At 40.4% G+C, this 21,788-nt stretch overlaps 1 protein-coding gene across 2 annotated transcripts; it reads left to right on the forward strand.

Annotated features, from left to right (window-relative positions):
* The first annotated feature begins 492 nt into the window (after positions 1-492).
* LOC122872855 (hexokinase-1-like) lies at positions 493-21,758 on the forward strand. 2 transcript variants are annotated; one of them, XM_044188873.1, is made up of 19 exons: positions 493-1,024; positions 3,150-3,312; positions 9,853-10,001; positions 11,027-11,146; positions 11,338-11,433; positions 11,637-11,736; positions 12,091-12,274; positions 13,294-13,449; positions 13,676-13,909; positions 14,629-14,933; positions 15,285-15,433; positions 15,685-15,804; positions 16,099-16,194; positions 16,952-16,963; positions 17,615-17,714; positions 18,001-18,184; positions 18,394-18,549; positions 19,425-19,658; positions 20,677-21,758. In XM_044188873.1, exons 1-19 carry the CDS (start codon positions 962-964, stop codon positions 20,825-20,827), a joined length of 2,772 nt encoding a protein of 923 aa, XP_044044808.1. In that variant the 5' UTR covers positions 493-961; the 3' UTR covers positions 20,828-21,758. The 2 variants fall into 2 exon arrangements, with proteins under 2 accessions (XP_044044808.1, XP_044044809.1); XM_044188874.1 differs by lacking the exon at positions 16,952-16,963 and having other exon boundaries at positions 554-1,024.
* The last annotated feature ends 30 nt before the right edge of the window (positions 21,759-21,788 follow it).

The raw sequence follows: 21,788 nt of genomic DNA on the forward strand, positions 1-21,788 counted from the left end.
ATTTGACATCTTCCCAAGGTCAAGAATGATTCTCCACGCTCAAGCATCTACGGTAAGAGGTTTAGATATTGTAGTTCTAAGCAAATTTTCAAGCAATTACATGGCAACATGCTAGTTGCAGTATATCTTTGGGTGAGGGGAATATGACACTACTTGCTGTGGGAGGGGGGGAGTGTTGCAGGAGATAAGAAACCGTCAGTCACGAGTCTGTTTATCTGACTGTAGTATGTGTGGAGCTGTTAGGACATGGTTGGATGTTGCAGCTTGTATCTGATGCACTTCAGCCTGCAGCTGATGCTGAGTGTGATGCAGCAGGAAGAGGGATGATGACATCATCGTGTGGTTGCCTTCCCCCTCTGCACGTACACCTCTGGGTGCCGTGGCAACGTGTGAGACGTGCCGGCCGGGGTTGGTCAGATGCAGCTTCCTGCTTCAGCTCCCAGTCCCCCCTCCTCTTTCTCTCTTCCTCACTCCCCTGCTGCTGTAGGAGAAGCCCCCTCGTCTCATCCACCCCTCCCCTTCTTCCTCTCCTTCACGTCCCCAGCTCAGCCAATCAGAGTGCTCGATGGGGGCAGGGCATAGCAGAACCACCATTCCAGTGTGGAGCTGCTGCATCTCCCCAGAGCTAACAGGGAGCTAGCAGCTCAGAGGGAGGAGACACAGTCAAACCCAGCCTCTGTGTGTGTTTGTATGTGTGTGTTTGTGTGTGGAGCTGTAAGTGTGTGCCTGTCGCAGACTAGCAGGCACGGCCGCTGCTGCACTCTTGTTTCACCAGACCTTTTCCTTTTAACCTTGCCTTGCCACGGTGCTCAGCTCAGGCCTGCTTCTTCCTCCACTTCAGGATAAAGAGGGATCAGCTTGGGGGGACAGGAGAGAACGGACGGCAGCCTTCCTTTCCCTCCTTCTTTACTCTCTAACCACCTCATAGTCGCTGACAGCTCCTGGCGGACGTGCAGGCAGGATGATAGCAGCTCAGCTTCTGGCCTACTACTTCACCGAGTTGAAGGATGATCAACTCAAAAAGGTGAGTGAAAGCAGCTTTAAACTGCCACAGTGGTCCTTTTGTGTTGGGCTGGAGAGTTATGTAATGTGACAGCAGCCTGGTGGACAGCCATGGACGCCGGTTAACAGTAGCTGCATGTCTCCATTGAGCCTGTGGGGCGTTATCAGGCTGGGAGAGGAGGATGCAGCATTTGGGAAGTAGAGGAAGAGGAGGCCATGATGAATTTTAATTTTAATTTGATTCTAATTTAGGTTTGCTCAAAGGTTAGCAGTGTTTGACATGGATGTCCTTGAAAAGGGCTGTGGTCAGTGATGGTGGTGATGTGCTGCAGACAGACCCTCGTTATCGAGTGTTTCCGGAGCGTTGGTTGCCAGGGCGTCTGAAGCAGACAGGTGTCTGTGTGGGGCTGTTGGGAAAAGTCGTGAGCTCTACAATCTCCTCCCTCCCTGGCTGCTTTCTCTCACTGATTCTTACTATCTTCCCCCTGTTTACTCACTCATTCTCTTCCTCTGGCAAAGACACATAGACTCGTTAGCAGAACACAGATGTGGCCATCAGTGAAATCGGAGCTGTATTATAGCCTCTGGTTATCTATGGAAACTGACCTTGGGGTTTAATAAAAATTAGCCACTGGATGGGATGACAGACCGGTGTGATGTTCCGGGTGGGGGATTCAGATGAGATGGAGGGGGAGAGGGAGATTTATAATGTCATGCAAGATGTCACAGTGCAGTAGATGCATGTGCCTCTGCTAAAGTAGGTTAGTTGAATTTACTCTACTGGGGTGAATCAGAATCCTTGAAAGGATGTAAGTTAGCCAACCATGTATGTTCTGGATATGACTGGCACACTGCATACCGTGTTAAGAAATGTAGTTAAATTTAGCAGTAGCCAAAATGACTTTTTGTCTGTTATAGAAGTGGGATTGTAGTAACCTCTTGATGTTCTCACAAGAGAGTTCCTCTTTACAAACTCATGTTTAACAGCCAAGCACTGTTCAAACACAGCACTTTATTTAAAAGTGGTGGGGACTCCAAAGTATCCAGAGAAAATAAATATACCAGGCTAAATTTAGGAAAAATGTATACAAAATGATAAAATATGATGATTAAACTTCCATTTGATGTAATGGTACATCCATAAATAACCGCACGAATATTTAACCCACTATGGGAATCATAGCTTCAATTAAATGTTGGAAGAAGCAGATACAGAATTTATGTGATACTGTTTTTTTTTTTATTTAAACGAACCACGAAAGAAGGAAATCAAGAGTTAAAGAAGTTGAATGATAGAATGAATAACAAAAAGTGCCTTGGTATACAGCCTCACAAGGTAGACAGCGAAAGACAGGAATAGAACAAGGAGTGATATGTCTGCCATGATTTCTTGGTAATCATACCGTACTGTATTCAATACTCATGCTGCTGTACTTCACACTGCATTAGTAATATCATTTGAGAGGCTAATAATAGTAATGGCACACAGAGTAGCCTGATGAGAGACAAATGTGTGGACTGTGTTTCGCGGCACAGAATGGATGCCTGAACTGTGGTGCGCCCCATGGCATGCACTGTGTGATTATGTAACAATAACAGTGACTGTCCTGGGCAAATCCCCCCTAACAAACATTCCATTAATTAGATGCATTAACTGTAATACAACAATTAAACTGCAAAATGTCGCTATTTTAAACATAAACTGATTATTGTGTTGCTGCATTGATTGATATAGCATTTTACAAAGACATATGCCCTGGTTCAGGCTGCCTCTCACAATATGTGGTACTTTGTGTTAAGTGAATCTATATATTGACTTTTTAACTACCAGTCAGCCTCTCATGCAATTAGTTCAGTAAGCAGTAACACAATCTGAGGTGTCCTTACAACATAATGAATGAGGTGGAGGCGAACAACATAGAATCCACTATTTTCTTTATCAGAACCCCTCACAGCGCATTATTATTATTAAATGGTCATCTGTAGTTATGTTTTTAAATTAGGTTAAAGTTAAGTCACTCTGTAGTCGGCTTAACACATGGTTAGATCTGTTTCACCAGTGAGTTAACCAATAACATAGCATCAAACATCAGTTATGTTGAATACTCCCTGACACCCTGTGTTTGTGTCCTGTGCCTGTTCCTCAGATTGATAAGTACCTGTACTCCATGCGTTTCTCGGATGAGACGCTGAAGGACATCATGAACCGGTTCCGCAGGGAAATGGAGAACGGGCTCGGCCGTGACACCAGCCCCACCGCCACCGTTAAGATGCTGCCCACCTTCGTCAGGTCCATCCCTGACGGATCAGGTACAGTGTACATGAAGACTGTCAGGGCCAAAACACATCATTGTGATAACTAAATGTGCATGTTTAAAGATACTCTACCTGATTATGGTAAAATGCTCAACACTGCTCATAAATCCCAAAACTTTTTTCTAGGTTCCTGCTGCCCATAAGAATCTAAAGACTAAGATGGACTTACAATAGGACTAAGATTGTTTTATCCTAAAGATGCTTTTGAGAAACAAGGCCCAGTTCACTTTTCATATTTCTTTGGGTTTCAAAACATTGCCAATAGTCAGCTGAGGGGGATATCAGGGAGAGTAGCTTTATTTTGTAGAGCAAAGAACTTGATCTGTGGCTGCTAACTTGCTTTATTCTATCAGGTATTGACTGGAGGTCATGGATGTCTGTTTGAAATATTCAGCTGATACTAGTTAAATATTGAATTACCTGCCACTCCTCAACATCAGTTCCTGGTGTCCTTAAGAAAACTCTGATGTGTCCCTTGGCAGAATCAGCCCACTGATTCAGCAAATAATAGCTAGAAAAACAAATTAATCATTTATTTCTGTTTCATAAATTCTTATTATTCATATATTCATGTATATTCAAATGAGCAAACAGTGCTTAAGTTTAATACACTGAAATGACCAGGTCATAATAAAATGAAATTAATATATGAGAATATCAAAATTGCAGACACAACACAAGCATTAAATGAGTTTACAAAAGAAAACTTCCACCGTGTCGTGACCATATTAATTTACTGTAACAAATAGTTTTGCCTTCTAAAAGTCAATATGGCGCTTTTATTCATGAGTTCATGATGCAGTAATTGTATTACTTTATAAAAGCAACAATGACAAATGAGCAATGTTACTGTTTTGCAAAAGAAGCAACATCATGAAGATGGAAAATTAAATCACATTAAAGGCAGACATTCATAACAAGAGTATTGCTTTTTAACAAAGAGTACAGTGTGTCTGTTATATTATATACACTCTGTCTATACTGTAAGCGTGTTAAAGCACCACCTGATGTATCTTGTTTCTATCTGTCTATAAACAATGTGCTGATGTGTTAAAATTGCCAGGGCTGTTCTGTGACATAAGCCTCTTTGTGTTTGTGTTTGTGCTCTGGATTTGGACTCAGTAGATCACTATTGTTTTAGTCCCAGGGCCAAACAGTTCAGCCTCATCACACTCTGTATTCATCTCATAACATGCAGCCAACATTGTCAGATGAAAACCTCATAATGTCAGTTTTATTGGCAGAAGAAAGCAGGTCAACAGAGCTGACAACAAAATCACGCATATACCCAGGCAGAGAGCAAGATAAAATCAATTAATAATGCAAAAAAACTAATAAAACAACCATTATAAAAGGCCAATTAGTAGTAGCAATTTAGGCATGTTCAAAAGCCAAAGAAAAGAGGTGGGCCTTGAGCTGTGCGTTGAACGACGCAGATCTGATGTGGTGGGGCAGTCTGTTCCATTAAATGACCAATGGGCTTATATAATCCATTCAAAACCTGTTGCACATTAAATATTCATGATTTCCAGTCTGAGGGTTGGCCTGTTATCAGCTAAGGCTTTTGCTAGACAGTAGTAACATACTAACTTTATTACATTATGATTGGCAACGTCAAAGGAGGATAGAAGAAGTTTAACTATTCCTGTGGGTGATATTCTGATTAAGGCTCACAGTATATTAAAGTTGCAGTGTAATTTAACTTAATAATAAGATGGAGAAGTTACAATTTAACTATTACAGTTATGTCTGTCATAATGTCAGGAATGCCTAGTGCCCAGTGAAGGCTATAGATAAAATTAAAAATATGATAAAATATTTTTTTTTAAAGAAATAAAACATATCAGAATTTGAGATGATGCACTTCAAAATAAAAAACCGCCAGAGAGATGGTAAGAAAAGCTGTATCAGTATGTCTAAGTTAAAATAGTAAGATAATAAAATGACAGATATGAAGGGACAAAAAAAAGCAGAAACCTGAAAATTACCATGTCATTATTATTTTTTTATTATGTGTTACCATAATGGAGTTACAGGGAAACAACGCTAACTTTAATTTCAGGATATTTTAATGATCATATCTTTATAGGGAATAAAAATATAATTACCGGGGAAACAAGCAAGAAATACAAAATTAATGGAGTAATAATTTTGATTCCTGAAAGTGAAACTGGTTCTGAATCTGTGTGTAGAAATTCTTTGACAAAGCAGGATTCTTTTAATGTGCTAAATGTCCTCAGAGAAACCAAATCACCCCTCAGAACAGCTTGTCTGAACAGCTCTTAGATTCACATCGGCCAAAGTCAAGAGGTACGCTCCCTCAAACTGGGCCTGTTTGCTGCCTAGCATGGCTTGTCCTTGTTAGTAAATAGCACCAGTACACAGAAATAACATCAAGTGCCTGTCAGACATACTGTGGCCTGAACAAAGCCAGTGGGAGAGGGACAGGCCACGCTGCCCGTCCTGCCTTCTCTCACATTATAAATAGCAAAGGGCAGAGTTGAAGCCATGCTGACAGTTGAAACTGATAAACATTTGAATCGTGGACACGATGGGAAGGATGACCGTAGCAACAAGAATAAAAGACAACTTTTCCTCCAGTGTAACATGTAGTTTCAAGAACAATTAATCTAATCCCTCAGGGTAGACTTTCTATGTGTCTCAAAGGAAAATGAGTAAATTAAATCATGGCTAAGCTCTAATGATGCCAGGTCACAGAGTAATCTTTACTGTGTAATAAGCTTAGACTAAGGGGAAAAGCTAATAAAGATTAAAATGTTAAAAAAGACCAGCTCATCTTGAAATTTCCCTTTTTGCCAGACAAATCCAGCCTAAATCTCATGAGTTCAGTTTTTGCTGTGAAATTTCAATCTGGAAAACATCAACTGAGCATCCGCTGAAAGATCATGACTGAATGTTTTCTCCTGCATGAATAGTTGGTAATAGGTGGACAACAATGAAGACAGAGGAAATTAAATGTTGCAAGTACACTGAATGGCTATAACTGAAAAAATGCCGGCCATGAATAGTATCAAAAATCTCAACTTAACTCAAGGTCCATTTACTAGCTTTTTCCAGAGCTTTCAACCCCACCTCAGTCTGTTTCAGAGGATGGAGTTGTCATGGAGATGGCTCAGTTATCATTGATAACTGATCGGTCACATAATAACAATGACAGATGCTGTTGAAAGCTAAGTGGACCTTGAGCTAAGATTTTGTTTGGTCAAACTATTGTTTCCAAGCTCACACTTAACCTTTTTTCATATAGGTGACATTTTACGTTCAGGATCAGCCACCTACCAGTTTGAAACATAAGGCCAAAACTTAAGAAAATCCCACTAAGCGGTACATTCATCACATGCAGGAAGAGTTTATTTTAATATTTCAGCAAAAGGAATAAATCTGAACAGTCTGTTCATTGGTGACAGGCTGATTCAATCGCCTGCAAAGTAAGTTCATTGACGAATGCAAAATATTTGGCTTGTCTGCGCAAGGCTACAGTCAGTGGTTTAGTCCAACTTCAACGCTGGGTGAAGCCTGGTCACTGTACCAGTTGAGCAACCAAATTTAGTGTGTTCCCCAAAACGAATATTGGAGGCAATGATTTCACACTACAAAAGTGAGGGCTTTCATAAGATCAACACTAAGCCAGACAATAATCAATAATCAATCTCCGGCTTACTGTGGCACAGCAAACAATGCTCTGTGGTCGAGTGTGTTTCCGATTGTTTAGATTCACCCAACAAAGTTCACAAGCCTAAACTCAGAGAGGCAAAGTTGGACATGGATAATTTCATACCTTCAGCTCCTCCTGCTTTGACTGGCTCTGACATTTGGGGATTAAAGCTCTTGAAAACTGAGTAAATTCCTGGGTTTGTTGCCAGTATTAAAGCCAGGATTAAACTTAAGAATGACAACCACATTTCTGCTGTCTAATTATATTAAATCCTCGTATAACTTTGTCTCTGTGCTTGTGCATCTTTTTCTCGAGTTTTTCTTACGGTAGTTTGTGACTGACAGGACTTCATTGAATTCTTGATTACTTGATGATGTCTGTGTTAGTTTAACACTAGGCTTGATGGGCTTAATTATGAAACTACTGCAATAAATACTGAAAATCCAACATGTATATAAACCAAGAAGTAGCAGCTCACACATACTAGCACTGAGATATTATAGTGGGACAGGGACTATAAATTGGACACATGCTCTGCAGCAAATCAGTAACACTTCTATATGTCAAGCCCGGTCACATCTCATTCCAGTCAGGTCAAGGAGATAAATATCGCAATGCAGCAAACACTACAGTCATGGTGCCACTGAATGAAGAACATTGTTTTGTTGGGAGGCAGGATGTCCTGGCTGTTTTCTTGTAACTGAAAGGTCACAGGTCTGATCCCTACAACAGTAAATCCACACCCACACCCTATCATGGGTTCTGTTGCAGTGTCCTTTTGCAAGACACTTAATCCTTCTCTACTCTTTCATTTTAACTCACTCTAGATCAGTGTCAGATAAATGCCTAATAGCTAGAGTAATTGTCTGCAAAGAGAACTACGACACTCTATAGACTGCCAACAAGAAAATACTAATTATTAAATATTGGAAATTATTAGCTATCCTTACATTCACTTACAAATGAGTAACATTTTAGAGCATGGGAGAACCTGTAGTTTTAAAATAATAAGAACTATATTGCAAGTAAAGCGTTGTGTGTTGGTTTTAGAATAAACTAAATGAAACCAACTCTATATATGATGTTGTGACAAAGCTTCTCGCTAAGGATACATTTACGTTTGGCTTCTTGCCTGGAGTGACACTTTACCTCAGCACCTGGCTGGTGGCTCTGTTAACATAAAAGGGTCATGGAAAACTAGCTAAAGTGCATCTTAAAATAAGGTCATTTTGTTTGTTTGTGTGTCTTCTGTTTCTTAACAGGCACTTCCCTTTTCAGGCTTTTAGCTTCTGAAGGGTTCAGGTTGTGGTTGTTTCTATTACCAGCCTTAATCATAAGTTTGGTGTTTGTGTGTTTAATTACACGTGTCACAGATCTGGATTCTACAGATACACTGCCAATAAGGGCATGTCAAGAGTAAGACAGATGAACCACTGACGAAGACTGATGAAGCCTTAAGTGAAGCTCGTTGCTCATGCCATCGTGTTTATAAAAGATCCTTGATTATATACTTTGATGGGCTGGGAGTGCAGTCACAAGCGCAAACATTTGTGGTTTATTTTTTCTTACTATTGACATTATTGTTACAGTTACCTTCAGCAAGTGCTCTGTTGTACATGCTGTGTGCAAAACTCTTCTTCCTCTTCAAATAGCATGTCAAGTTTGGAAATGATGATGGACTCAGGGAGCAATGCCACCAGTGAGCTTTAATATAGAATCAAAAACTAATAAAAATCCTCACATCAGAACTGGCCTGAGCATTTTTGGGATCCTAAAGAGACATTCTGGTAAATAAAATAAAAAAACTAAGAACTTCTTAGTTGTTAAGTGAAAAAGTACTGTCTTCAATTTTTGTTCTTCAACTTTTCCAAATATCAGAAAACCATCTCAAAACCCTTTGGATAATATTGCCAAAAATACAGTGTCATGCATCTTAAACAAGGATGTTTTTCTTGACTCCCTAAAAGTTTACATTTTGGAGATGTTCACGACACAGCAAGTAATGTAATTAATGTAAGCTAGTTGTGGGTTAGCTTAGCTGGGTTGTGGGTCAGCAAACTGTCGCTACAGTTGCTGCTGCGAAGCTAACAGCCAGAGAGGACGAGACGTTTCCCAGAGCCAGCACAGCAGCTCCAGACAACGATGCTCACAACTCTCCTGCTACTATAGCTAACATCACAACAGTAGCACATCTTGGCAAACTAGAAAGTGAGCTGAATGTCCGTGGGCAAGTCATTTAACGTTACCTGACACACAAATCACGGCTAGATTAGTGTTGTGTGGTTCTGTCCGAACCAGTTTGTTTGTTTCCCATTTACAGAGCCGGGGCTGAGTACAAACACCGGGTTTCTTTTCAGCGCACACACTGAACACAGCTAGCGGACCGCGAGGAGATCGGCTGAATTTGACAAAAAGACGTGTATTGGATTAGAATCGCATACCCCACCTTTAAGTTCAGTTAGTTAGCTTGTACGTTGGGCCATCTGCCTCATATTTAAAGTAATCTGTGGCATTTTGATCCAAAAGTCAGTTTTACTAATTTATCAATGGTGATTCAAGCTAAAAAAATCCTTTGGCACACAGGTTTGTTTTTAATATGTATAAGACAACATAGTTCAGATGAGCAGTGATAGCCACCGTGGCTGTACAGGTAAATATATAATAGCTCCGCCTACAGAAATTTAAACTTCATCAACAGAAAATTTAAAGGAAGGAGACATTACACTACTACTTACATGTTGGACTAACAATTGTTGGGAAGTGCAAGTGTAATAAGCACTTAAATAAAATTAAAAAAAGAATCTCAGAGATTGGCATTTTAAAATCTCTTACGTTTATCTGTATTCTCATTTTGGCAGAAAAGGGGGACTTCATAGCTTTGGACCTTGGGGGATCGAATTTTCGGATCCTGCGTGTCAAAGTGACACAGGACAAGAAGCAGCCGGTTCAAATGGAGAGCCAGGTCTATGACACCCCTGATGACATCATTCACGGCAGCGGGTCACGGGTAAACACAAATATATATTGACTATGTTTAAATTTGTACATGTTGTGTTAAACTTCCCTAGAGTCTTAGTTTTGAAAAATCATGGTCTGGTTATTTCCTGGTTCATATTTTATAAAAACTGGATGGATATTGCTAAAACATGCACAAGACATTATCTAAACTGTCCACATGCTCTAATCCCTATCATCAACAAATACTTAGCAAGTACTGCACGACCCGAGTCAGACACTAAAGTCAGACACACTGTTTCCACTCAAAATATTCAATGTTTGTGTCTGCCCTCCATACAGAGCCCAGTAGTATTTAAGGACAGGTCAAGGATCAATATGTGTAAAATGACCTCCTCAATAATGCTGAGAGATATGAGAGAGAAGTCTGACCTTCACTGAACTTGCAGAGAACAGCTGGCAGTCGTATTGTAACGTGATAACCAAAACATGAGCGACTGTCTGAGGATGTGTGATTGGATCAGAGCATGACTTAAACAGACAGAGCAAAGACAGATGCTGTTTAATGACATGTCAAGAGGACAGCTGGCCAAAAATGTAATATGCTATATGCTGTATGAACAGGTTCGATAACAAGGAGGTTTGTTTTAAGGGAGAGTAATTTGGTAAACTATAAACATTATAAATATTAAGCAAAACAGCCTTCATCACAGTGAAAATCGTGAAAGAAATTGAGTGATTTTCTAAATATAAGTGTAAAGTTATGCTTTGGTTACATGTACCTAGATAGGCCCACAAGATACCTATGTGACACAAATATTTTTTATATTTTCAGACTTAAGATTTTTAATTAACTTTTAAAGTGAAGCAATCTGAGAAGGGAACGTCCCTCTTTTGTTAAACTGCTCACACCTCAGACAGTGAGTGTGCGTTAAAAGTGAATGGTTATGAGGGCATAGCTCACGAACTTTTAATTATAAAGAAAAGTGTCAAATGTGTGTTAATATAATGTTGGTCAAAGGTTTTGGTACGTTATCTTGTCATTCTACAATGTAAAAGTCCCTTTTCTGTCTGCAGCTCTTTGACCATGTTGCAGATTGCCTGGGTGACTTCATGGAGAAGCAGAAAATCAAGGATAAAAAGCTTCCTGTAGGATTTACGTTCTCCTTCCCCTGTGCCCAAACCAAACTAGATGAGGTAAACACTTAAACAAATGTGTTGTATAGTTTGAAGTTAAATGTGTAAATGTACTCTCAGTACCATTAGGAAGAAGTGTTAGTAAATGTGTTGTTGGAAACCGATGCCGTGGTTGGAATAGCAATGGACAGACATTTCAGATTTGCCAAGTCTACTTAAAGTTTGGCCTTATAAAACTACTTGTTTTATAGGCGGTCTTACTGACATGGACAAAGAAGTTTAAAGCCAGTGGTGTAGAAGGCATGGATGTTGTGAAGCTTCTGAACAAGGCCATCAAGAAACGAGGGGTGAGTTTTTTTCCTTTTCTTTTAACTTAACCATTTGCATATGGTATACAAAACTAAAGATTCATTTTTGTCATGGTTTCTTTGTTTGATGCATTTCAGAATACATTACCAATAGTGACTATTTAATTATGTTCCATCAATGATGGTATACTATACCAAACTTACTAGCCTGTGACTGATGATTGTAATTTGTGTTTTTTCAGGATTATGAGGCAGACATCATGGCGGTGGTGAATGACACAGTTGGCACCATGATGACCTGCGGATTTGACGATCAGCGCTGCCAAGTGGGCATCATCATAGGTAAAGATACAGACTACATTTTTTTAAGGCAAATAATAAAGTAGATTATACAAACTGATGAAAAAAAATCTATTTCATTGTGGTCCGGTCCTGCATCCACGGTGGAAGGAATTTACTTGCTCATAAAATTAAAAGGCAGTCTGCTTTGATCAGAGCACTTTCATTTGGGAAAAAGCAGATTAAGTCAACACATATTTTCAAACACCCTACAGTAGCATAAATTCTACATGTGGGGGCGCCAAAGGTATTATAACCCTAACCCTGGCAGAATTAGGACAATGCACTCTGCATACTGAGCTCCACAAAGCAAAAGTCATGTAGGACAAGCCGTTATGCAGCTCTGCATCCTTTCAGGAACGGGAACAAATGCCTGCTACATGGAGGAACTGCGTCACATTGACCTGGTGGAAGGAGACGAAGGGCGGATGTGCATCAACACCGAGTGGGGTGCCTTCGGGGATGATGGGTCCCTAGAAGACATTCGCACAGAGTTTGACCGTGAGATCGACAGGGGCTCTATCAACCCAGGAAAGCAGCTGTAAGATTTCCTTCAAATATTTATTTATTCAAGCAAGAGTTTTACCAAGCAAGCATAGTCTTTCTGAGAAATAAGACGTTGTAGTCCCTCATTCGTCCAGGAGTGTTCTATCGTAGAAAAGGTTTCAGTCATAGTCATCTGGACACTGTTTTCAGAATCAAGACGGATTCACGGATGGATCACAATTGAGAATGACTTCCGGATGGGAGCCGAAACGTCTTGATTCTGAAAACAGTGTCCAGATGACTACGACTGAAACCTTTTCTACTTTCTGAGAAATGTCCAGCTTTAAAAAACCTGGGGGATACTGTACCTAGAGACTACAGACTGCTCTCTCAAAACCCATATTTTCCCAGTGGATTCAGGTATTCCAGTTCTTTAACTGTAGGATACCCCTGCCCAACATAGAATACTGTTCAAACTGTTAAATATACAGTACTTACTATGTAAAATAGGGCTACAAAGACAATGGAAATGGTGTCATTTTAACATGCAACAAATAGCCACCATTTGCTAAGTGTTGTCCATTGTTGCAGAATAACAAAGCACCGAAAGTGCAGTAGACAGACTTTAAAGGACATTATGTGGCTTTTGTGACAGACATTTTATATGTGTATGTAAATGTATACCAGTGTACAGTACAGCTGATATGCATCAGTCATGCTCTTAATTATGTAGCGTGTCAGGAAACAAGTTTAATCGACTACAACAAAGCAGTATCGTTGATTTCCTGGGGATCCGATCCCCTTTGTTGTGGTCATAATTGACCTATGCATCATGAGCATGTTCTTTGTTTTTAGTGAACACAGTATTCTATAAAATATATATTTGTGTTCCTAAAGTGCACATTCATCCTAGAAACAAAGAAAGAGGTTACATGCCTTCCAAAACTGTATCTTGCCAAGCAACGGCAGCGTGTTAATTCTACTTTGGGTCTTTGAAGAGAAGATGGAACGACTAATGCCAGGTGTATCCATGACACGTCATCTAAAAATGCTGCTGTGTTTCTCTCTGCTCAGGTTTGAAAAGATGGCCAGTGGGATGTACATGGGAGAGCTGGTTCGACTCATCCTGGTCAAGATGGCCAAAGAGGGGCTGCTATTTGAGGGACGGATAACCCCCGAGCTCCTGACGAAAGGAAAGATTGAGACGAAACATGTTTCTGCCATTGAAAAGTGAGTGGGGAGAATGACTTGCAGTGTAACGCACAAGAGAAAAATATGATCTAGTTTTTTCAGGGAAATGTGTTTGCAGAAAGTTTGTATAGGAATTAAAATGCTTGTTTTCACTTCTAAGGGCAGGAATATTTGAAACTTTTGAAGTAACAAGTGACATTGAAATTGGCATATAAATGACCACCTGGACATCATCTTTAATAACAAGAAATATTTGTCTTTTTAGGACTAAAGAAGGACTGAAGAAATGTATGGAAATCCTGACAAGGCTCGGGGTGGAGCCTTCAGATGAAGACTGTCTGGCTGTGCAGCATGTGTGCACCATCGTATCCTTCCGCTCAGCAAATCTAATTGCTTCAACGCTGGGAGGCATCCTCGCTCGCCTAAAGGAAAACAAAGGAGCCGCACGCCTCCGCACCACTGTGGGCATCGATGGGTCTCTCTACAAGATGCACCCTCAGTGAGTATTCTTTAAGAGAGGGACTGAAGGGAGAGTTGTGTAGAGAGTACAGTACAGAGTACTGAAAGTTGGGATTTCATGTCAACTAGGGTACGCAGGGATCAAGGCGAGGCAAACAAGATCCTCTGAGGAATATAGAGGATGCACACCAGGCATTCCTTTTAGTGGTGGGAAGATTTTCAGATTCCCATAAACCAGTCTTTAAAAAAAAAACCTCCCATGCAAGTCCAAATCACTTCTGCTGTTTTTAAGTCAGATTGATGTTTCTTCATACAATACCTTTGCAGAGGTGATTTGGTCATAGGGTCAGATGATAATTCAACATAAGCTATACTGTATCTGATGATATGATCTTTTTGTAGTAAATTTAATCAAAATGTGTTATTAAGGCTTAATTGATAAATATCTTTATTAGAAAATATCCAGATTAATATCATGATAATGATTTCAACAATCTCACCTCACCCTATTTACTCATGTGATGGTGCTTACGCTACATAATTATAATATGTTATAATAAAAGTAAAGTAGCAGTGCTGTATTCTGAAATAGTTTCAGTTCACAGTGAAAAGAGGTACGTATGTGTGAAATACCACCTAAGACCATCTCAAATACTGTACAGTATCTTCCCTGTGTCCACACCCCAAGAAGATTTGGTGTTGAATTTTGTTATACCGATCAAGCCTCTCTCATTAGAATATCTTCTGCTTTCTGAACAGATATGCCCGCCGTCTGCACAAGACAGTGCGTCGCTTGGTCCCAGACTCAGATGTCCGCTTCCTGCTGTCTGAGAGTGGGAGTGCAAAAGGCGCAGCCATGGTGACAGCAGTGGCGTACCGTTTGACGGAACAGGCGCGCCAGATTCAGCAGACTATGGCAGAATTCCGGCTGAGCAAAGCCCAGCTGTTAGAAGTGAAGAAACGCATGAGGGTGGAGATTGAAAGAGGCCTCAAGAAGGACAGCCACAAGGAGGCTACAGTCAAAATGTTGCCTACCTTTGTCCGAAGTACACCAGATGGAACAGGTGACTAAAAAGAGAGATATGCAGACAGATGGGAGGGAAGGGCCCAGTAGTAGTCTGTTTTCAAGGTTGGCACCTTGCATGGCAACCTCTGCCTAAGTGTGTGAATGTGTGTGTGAATGGCTGAATGTTGGCATGTGAGTGGTTGGTGGTGAAGAAAAATGCAGTCCATTTACCATTACTTCCAATATTTGAGCCAAAGTAGACTTCTATGCTTTTAAATGGTATTATTTAAGCATCAGGGAGCAACATTTCTTCTAAAATTAAATCCACACAATGGAAGAAAACTTATTCAGTGGTCATAGATTAAGTTTTGTTGGTTCTTAGGCTAACAAGGTCTTTCTTATAATACAGAGAACGGAGATTTCCTCGCTCTGGACCTCGGAGGGACAAACTTCCGTGTGCTTCTGGTTAAGATTCGCAGTGGGAAGAGGCGATCAGTGGAAATGCATAACAAAATCTATGCCATTCCCATAGAAGTCATGCAGGGCACAGGAGAAGAGGTAATGATTTTCAGTTTTGTGTCTTTGCCCCTGAGGATTTCATGCTTATTTAGAAATAATTCTCATTCCTTTCGAACAGAAGTCTTTTCTGTGTGGAAATAGATTTACTCCTGTACTTTCCTATTTTTGGCATAGATTTATTCCTATTTCTGCCTAAATCTAATATATAAACATTTTGTCTTGCCATAGAAAATTAAGTGATAGCCAACCTCACCATATCTCTCAGTGAAAAAAAGCATGTCTCTTTCCAGCTCTTTGACCACATTGTGCACTGCATCTCCGACTTCCTGGACTACATGGGAATGAAAAGTGCTCGACTGCCGCTGGGTTTCACCTTCTCTTTCCCCTGCCATCAGACCAGCTTGGACGCAGTATGTTATCTACCAATTATCTCAAAAATAGCACACATTTTTTGTAAAATAGGAATCAAAAAGAACCAGACCTCCATGCAATGGAGGTGGGGCAATGGACACATTAGCATTACTAATCCATGGTCTCCATCAATTTTTTCCCTTCCTGTTCAGGGTTTCAAGAGTTGACCTTTTAGTCAGAAGGCTGCTCTAACCTCTTCAACCTTTAGAGGATTATACTGTCATTATTAGAGTGTTGTACTATCCAAACAGTATTTGTTAGATATTTCCCAGTAAGTGTTATGTGCTCTGCAGGGTATCCTCGTAACCTGGACCAAAGGCTTCAAGGCCACAGACTGTGAGGGTGAAGATGTGGTGGAGCTTCTTCGGGACGCGATCAAGAGGAAAGAGGTAATTGCAAACAGGAAGTACATCTACTTCAACATTAAAGTATTTAATTCAGCATTGCAAAGAACTTAAAGACTTCATACAAGTTTTTTGGACCAATGCACCTTGTATAGTTTGTCCTATTTGTAGCTCAGATTGTTGTCTCATGTTGCTTTAAAAGCCTACATATAAAAGGTCTGACTGACAGACCTCTTAGCTGATAGATGCTGCTAACTGGCTTTCCACCAACCTCTGTAGCAGTGTTATTAAATGTGATTTAGTTGTTTCAGATCTAAAGTCCTTTGGCATGATATGTTTGTTTTGTCTACCCACTGTATGCTTGTACTGTGAAGAACTACTGTTTCATTTAGCTAAAGTATACAGATAAAAATGTTTCCTGCACTGAAACACTGCAGGACAAAAAGGAACCCTCTAATAGACCACTTCATAAATAGTAATGGGCAAACACTCTTCATAAGACAATAATAATACAACATATATTGTATTACTCAACTACTGTACATCACCATGCTAATCCTGGCATACTGACACCTTTGGATTGAACTGCATTTTGCAGTTCCAGCATAAAGACACTTAACCCCAGCCCCTACTGTGTAAAACTACAGTTTAACAGAACCTATTATGGTCTGGCATATACATTACAGCTGGCCAATCATTCATTAGAAATAAATACATTTTAGTGCCGATTATGCATATGTTTTGTATTCAGGAGGTTTTGTTTATTCACTTTTGAGATCTCATATTGATGTCACCCTTTTAGATGGAGAATCCAGTAAGTATTAAGTGACTGTAAATCTTTAACTGGCAGGTAAAGCAGTGCGGGACTGCAGCAGTGTGTGATTATTGTTGTAATAGCATGTCATAACACCTGGAAAGCCTACGTTCGGATATTGTGGAGGAGTGTGTGTCTGTGTCTGCAGTGTGCGGTCTTATTTAAGCTCAGAATTAGCACAGTAATGACACTCTGTATTTTGTGTGCTTGGCAGAGCTCCTGGATTTTGCAGCTCTCTGAAACAGCTTGTGTATTTTATTGTGTAGCCTGTCTAAGAATGTGAGTGAACTGCATTGTGCTCAGTGTGGCGTTTGAAAAGTTGCCAGGCCTGATTTTAGTCCTTCTTTCAACACACCCATTCAGCAACAGTTGCTGGATATACAGTGTGGACTTAACATTACTTTAATGTGATATTACCCTGTAGAAAAAGAGAAAAAACTATCTAGCTTTATCATTCTAATAATTAAAAAAAGTGAACTCTACTCTTTACATTGACTTATTAGATTATACCATAAAGCATGAATCTTAAATTGTGAGATTTGTGTAATGTAGTGACAGTGTACAAATTCTTATTGCAACAGATGCAGTATGTAGATGTAGTTTCATCGTACTTCTGCCTGTGATTCATTTTCTTGTTGTTTGTTTTCACAGGAGTTTGAGCTGGATGTGGTTGCCATAGTGAACGACACAGTGGGGACGATGATGACCTGTGCATACGAGGAACCCACCTGTGAGGTGGGGCTGATCGCAGGTGAGTTAAACACCACCTCTTTTAAAAGGAAACTGTCATTTAATCTATACATTTGTTATGAAAAGTTTAAGGTGAACTTGTATACTCACATTTATGTTATATTTACCATAACATACCATACGTTTTTCATATCGTGCAGTGCTAGTGATCTACAGCACCAAAAGGAAACACTAATCTACAGTTGGAAGTGTCTTGGATTTGTATATTTAAAAACAGAAAGCCTTGGAAAATGAGGTGCCATTCAGGGTTTTTGAGATTGATGGGCTGTGGCTGTGTGTCCCCTCAGGGACAGGCAGTAACGCCTGTTACATGGAAGAGACAAAGAACATCGAGATAGTGGAGGGAAACGAGGGCCGTATGTGTGTCAATATGGAGTGGGGGGCGTTTGGAGACAACGGCTGCCTGGATGACATCAGGACGAAGTACGACCAGGCGGTGGACGAGAACTCACTCAACGAAGGCAAACAGAGGTTAACACACCTCCAGTATCAAACTATGTCTTAGTATCTTCATTGCGAGTCTGAACACCTCTGATAGCGATCTACTGTCCAAGCTGAACAGTTCAACACTTTGTCAGTTCATATAACAGATATAAACAAACCAAGGAGGATATTGTTGTGTTAGTGTTGTGTTTTGTCATCTTAATAACTAATATGCGTCTCTTTCTAATACATGTCAGATATGAGAAGATGTGCAGCGGTATGTACCTCGGAGAGATCGTCAGGCAGATTTTGATTGATCTGACCAGGCGTGGCTTCCTCTTCCGGGGACAAATCTCTGAGACGTTGAAGACCAGGGGCATCTTCGAGACAAAGTTCCTGTCACAGATAGAGAGGTGAGTGAATCACGTAACACTTATTACTGCTGGTGATTCATCAAATCCCTAACTGTTTGTCCAAAGGCAGAAAAAGCAGTATTGTGTCTGTTATAAACTGTTGTTATATTCAAAGGTAAAATCCATTTGGTGATAAAGTTTTCTTATTTCAGCACATAAGCAAATGATTTTATCAGAACTTTTCATCAGAAGCCTACAGCGTGTTCCTCCTACCTCCCGTACAGTATGAAAATTAAGTAGGAGAAAGACAAGATAAAGTAGGCAACACATTACAGAGAAAACATGTCTGCTTTCATTATTGTCATATTTACATGATTTTTGTGTGATAACACAAAGCAGTCCTTTTTAAATCAATCTGAACTAACCATTGTTTAACCACACAACTATAACTTAAATATTGAAATGGTATTTGTCAAAGCAGACATGATGTTCAGTGTGGGATTATCTATGTATATCAAACAGGCACATGTTTTTTTTCATATGGTAGTGAAATGAATGGAAACTGGTGGCTGACTGGAGGTAGGAAAAACCAAATTAAAAAACCTCGAACACCAGAAATAGTTGGCAGTACTGTAAAACATCAAATATATACATGTTTATATAGAGTCTATAGCTGAAACATACAAAAACAGTAGTACAATCATGAGTATAAGCTCATAACAGCACGTGCATGAGCAGCACTGTTTACAGAAAAGTAGCATTTAGGGGGATAACACACCTAGGTATGAGAGGAGGGGGATGCAATGTGACGACTTGAGTTTATACACTGTTTAAGCCTACCTTAGCCTCTGGGAACAGCTGTGAGGTATCCGGTGACTCTCCTGCTGTTGGCTGACCTCTGACACACTCTCCCCCCGACACTTCCTGCTCCACAGTGATCGTCTGGCGCTGCTGCAGGTCAGGGCGATCCTGCAGCAGCTGGGGCTCGACAGCACCTGTGATGACAGTATTATTGTAAAGGAGGTGTGTGGCACAGTGTCCCGCCGTGCGGCTCAGATCTGCGGAGCCGGAATGGCTGCTGTGGTGGACAAGATCCGTGAGAACAGAGGACTGGACCACCTGGATATTACCGTGGGCGTGGACGGCACGCTCTACAAGCTGCACCCACAGTAAGACACAGGATAAGAACATAATAGGGGGCGTGTTTGGGGTAGAAGGGGATCATTCATTCTAAAACACTACAGTACATATTGAATTTCATCAGGCTACAAAGGTTGTATCTTTTTTTATTTTCTTGTATTAATCATTTCAGAAGAGTGGAGGGCACTTGCTTCAAGTGACAGGGAACTCATTTGTGAATCATATTATGTTAGATAACTTTTATCACACAAAAAAATGTGTCAGCCTACGCAAAGGGGGCCTCTAAAATCTCAGGACACTGACAATGAAGGCCCATCATAAGATCTCAATGGCCTTAGATGAGAAAACAAAAAGCCAGACATTCGCTGGTTCCAGCTTATTAAATATGAAGATTTGCTGCTTTTCTCTTTTCATACCATTATAAATTTGGGTTTGGAACTGTCAGTTTGATGAAACAAGCAATTTGCAGACATTATTTTTCACTATTTCCAACATTTCTAACACAGACTAAAGGTAGCAGTGTCATTTTGTGTAAGAATATCTCGGCAGCAGAAGGAGAGGGGTTAATGTTGACGTGCTATTTTCATTTCGTTTAACAAACTCAAACACCTGTTTTTTTAGGCACTAAAGCCTCTCCATTACTTACTACTACTTAAATTTCTTTAACAGTCCTGTACCTCGTGATCACCCCTGTGATCCCATTAGTCTCCTTGCAAGTTAGTTGCCACTTTTCATAGAAAAGAAAGCTAGGCACTGCATTTGGTGAAGCCCCTTTTTCGCAAAAGCAAACAAAGGCTAACATCTTAGTTCCACTGTAAATCAAGTTCTTTTAACTTCAGTCCATCCTTAGTTAACCAGATATTATAATCCTTCTTCATGAGACAGGCCCTAAATGAACTTTCCTTGCTCTACCCTGCTGCTCATCCTAGCTGTAATGCTTAAGGTGTAGCTGTATTTGTTGCTTGTACTAGAAAGCATCTCTCATTTCTTTGAGTTCAGTAGCAAACTGCCTCCTAACCACAGTTTCCTGTTGCTCTCTACCTTCAGCTTCTCTAGGATCTTCCAACAGACGGTGAAGGAACTTGCCCCAAAATGTGACGTCAACTTCCTGCTATCCGAGGACGGCAGCGGCAAGGGGGCCGCCCTCATCACGGCTGTGGGCTGCCGTCAAAGGGAGCAGCAGGCGCAGCAGCACTGAGGAGCTCCGCCCCGTTAGTCCTCGAGAAGTACCTGCTGCTCCACCGAGACCTTCACCCACCGCACAGCCCAACTCCATCTCCGCTTGGCAGCCGTGACTCCACCTCTGCCCCCATCTGCCCCCTCCCACAGCCAGAGAGACATGCTGCATGCATAGGAAATTAAAACTGAATATCTAAATATTTATTTATACTTTACCAGAGGGTTTATTATTTCCATGTTTGTACATTTTCCTCAATAACTTGTCAATGATCTGATAAATCTAGACTCCTTAGGTGTGCAATATTTGTGTATTGCTAATTTTATTTTTATATGGAGGCAAATATATAATTGTATTTATATAGCTGATGCCACTCTGAATCCTCCTCCACTGGTTCAGAAACACCAGTTCCAAAAGGGCTCGTTGCAAAGGGTTGAATGCAAGAGTCACGGCTGTTAAAATCATCCTCATTTTATGTGCAACATGCTCACACAATGTGCTAGGCTACTAACCCCCTTTTTGTGTAACTATCAATGTAACTCACATATTAAAGTATTCCAGCAGCACCATACCATTTATTCCTCAAGAGCTGAGAGGTAGAAAAGGAAGTGTTAGCGTATCCTGTTGCTATTTGTGAACTACTATACTTTTGGTGTTGTGATGAATCCCACTTCTCCTCATTGTATGTGTAAAGAATAAATGTTTATTGGGACCCAAGAAAAGAGTGGATACTATGAGCGCTTTTGTGTGTATTTGTGGCTGAGTGTCAGTGTGTCCTACTGTAATGACCTGTAGCTTTCAATGTCCAAAGCTCTGTGGAGACTGCATGCCTTACATTAAGACAAAGGAGAGCACTGGATCGTTTTTTTTTTTGTTTTTTTACATCAATATAGATTTGTGATTGACACAGTGAAAAGTGAATTCATTAAATTATATTTTGTTGTGGAGTAAATCCTGGTGTCTCTTTCTTAAACTATAACGC

Source organism: Siniperca chuatsi, linkage group LG3 (assembly GCF_020085105.1).
Source record: "Siniperca chuatsi isolate FFG_IHB_CAS linkage group LG3, ASM2008510v1, whole genome shotgun sequence".
Taxonomy (NCBI): domain Eukaryota; kingdom Metazoa; phylum Chordata; class Actinopteri; order Centrarchiformes; family Sinipercidae; genus Siniperca; species Siniperca chuatsi.

What these genes read in the sequence shown, in the direction of transcription:
- LOC122872855 (XM_044188873.1), top strand. Translation starts at nt 962, where the DNA reads ATGATAGCAGCTCAGCTTCTGGCCTACTACTTCACCGAGTTGAAGGAT. An exon ending in TGCAGGGCACAGGAGAAGAG is followed by an intron (nt 15,434 to 15,684) that starts GTAATGATTTTC and finishes GTCTCTTTCCAG; the next exon opens with CTCTTTGACCACATTGTGCA. An exon ending in CTCAACGAAGGCAAACAGAG is followed by an intron (nt 18,185 to 18,393) that starts GTTAACACACCT and finishes AATACATGTCAG; the next exon opens with ATATGAGAAGATGTGCAGCG.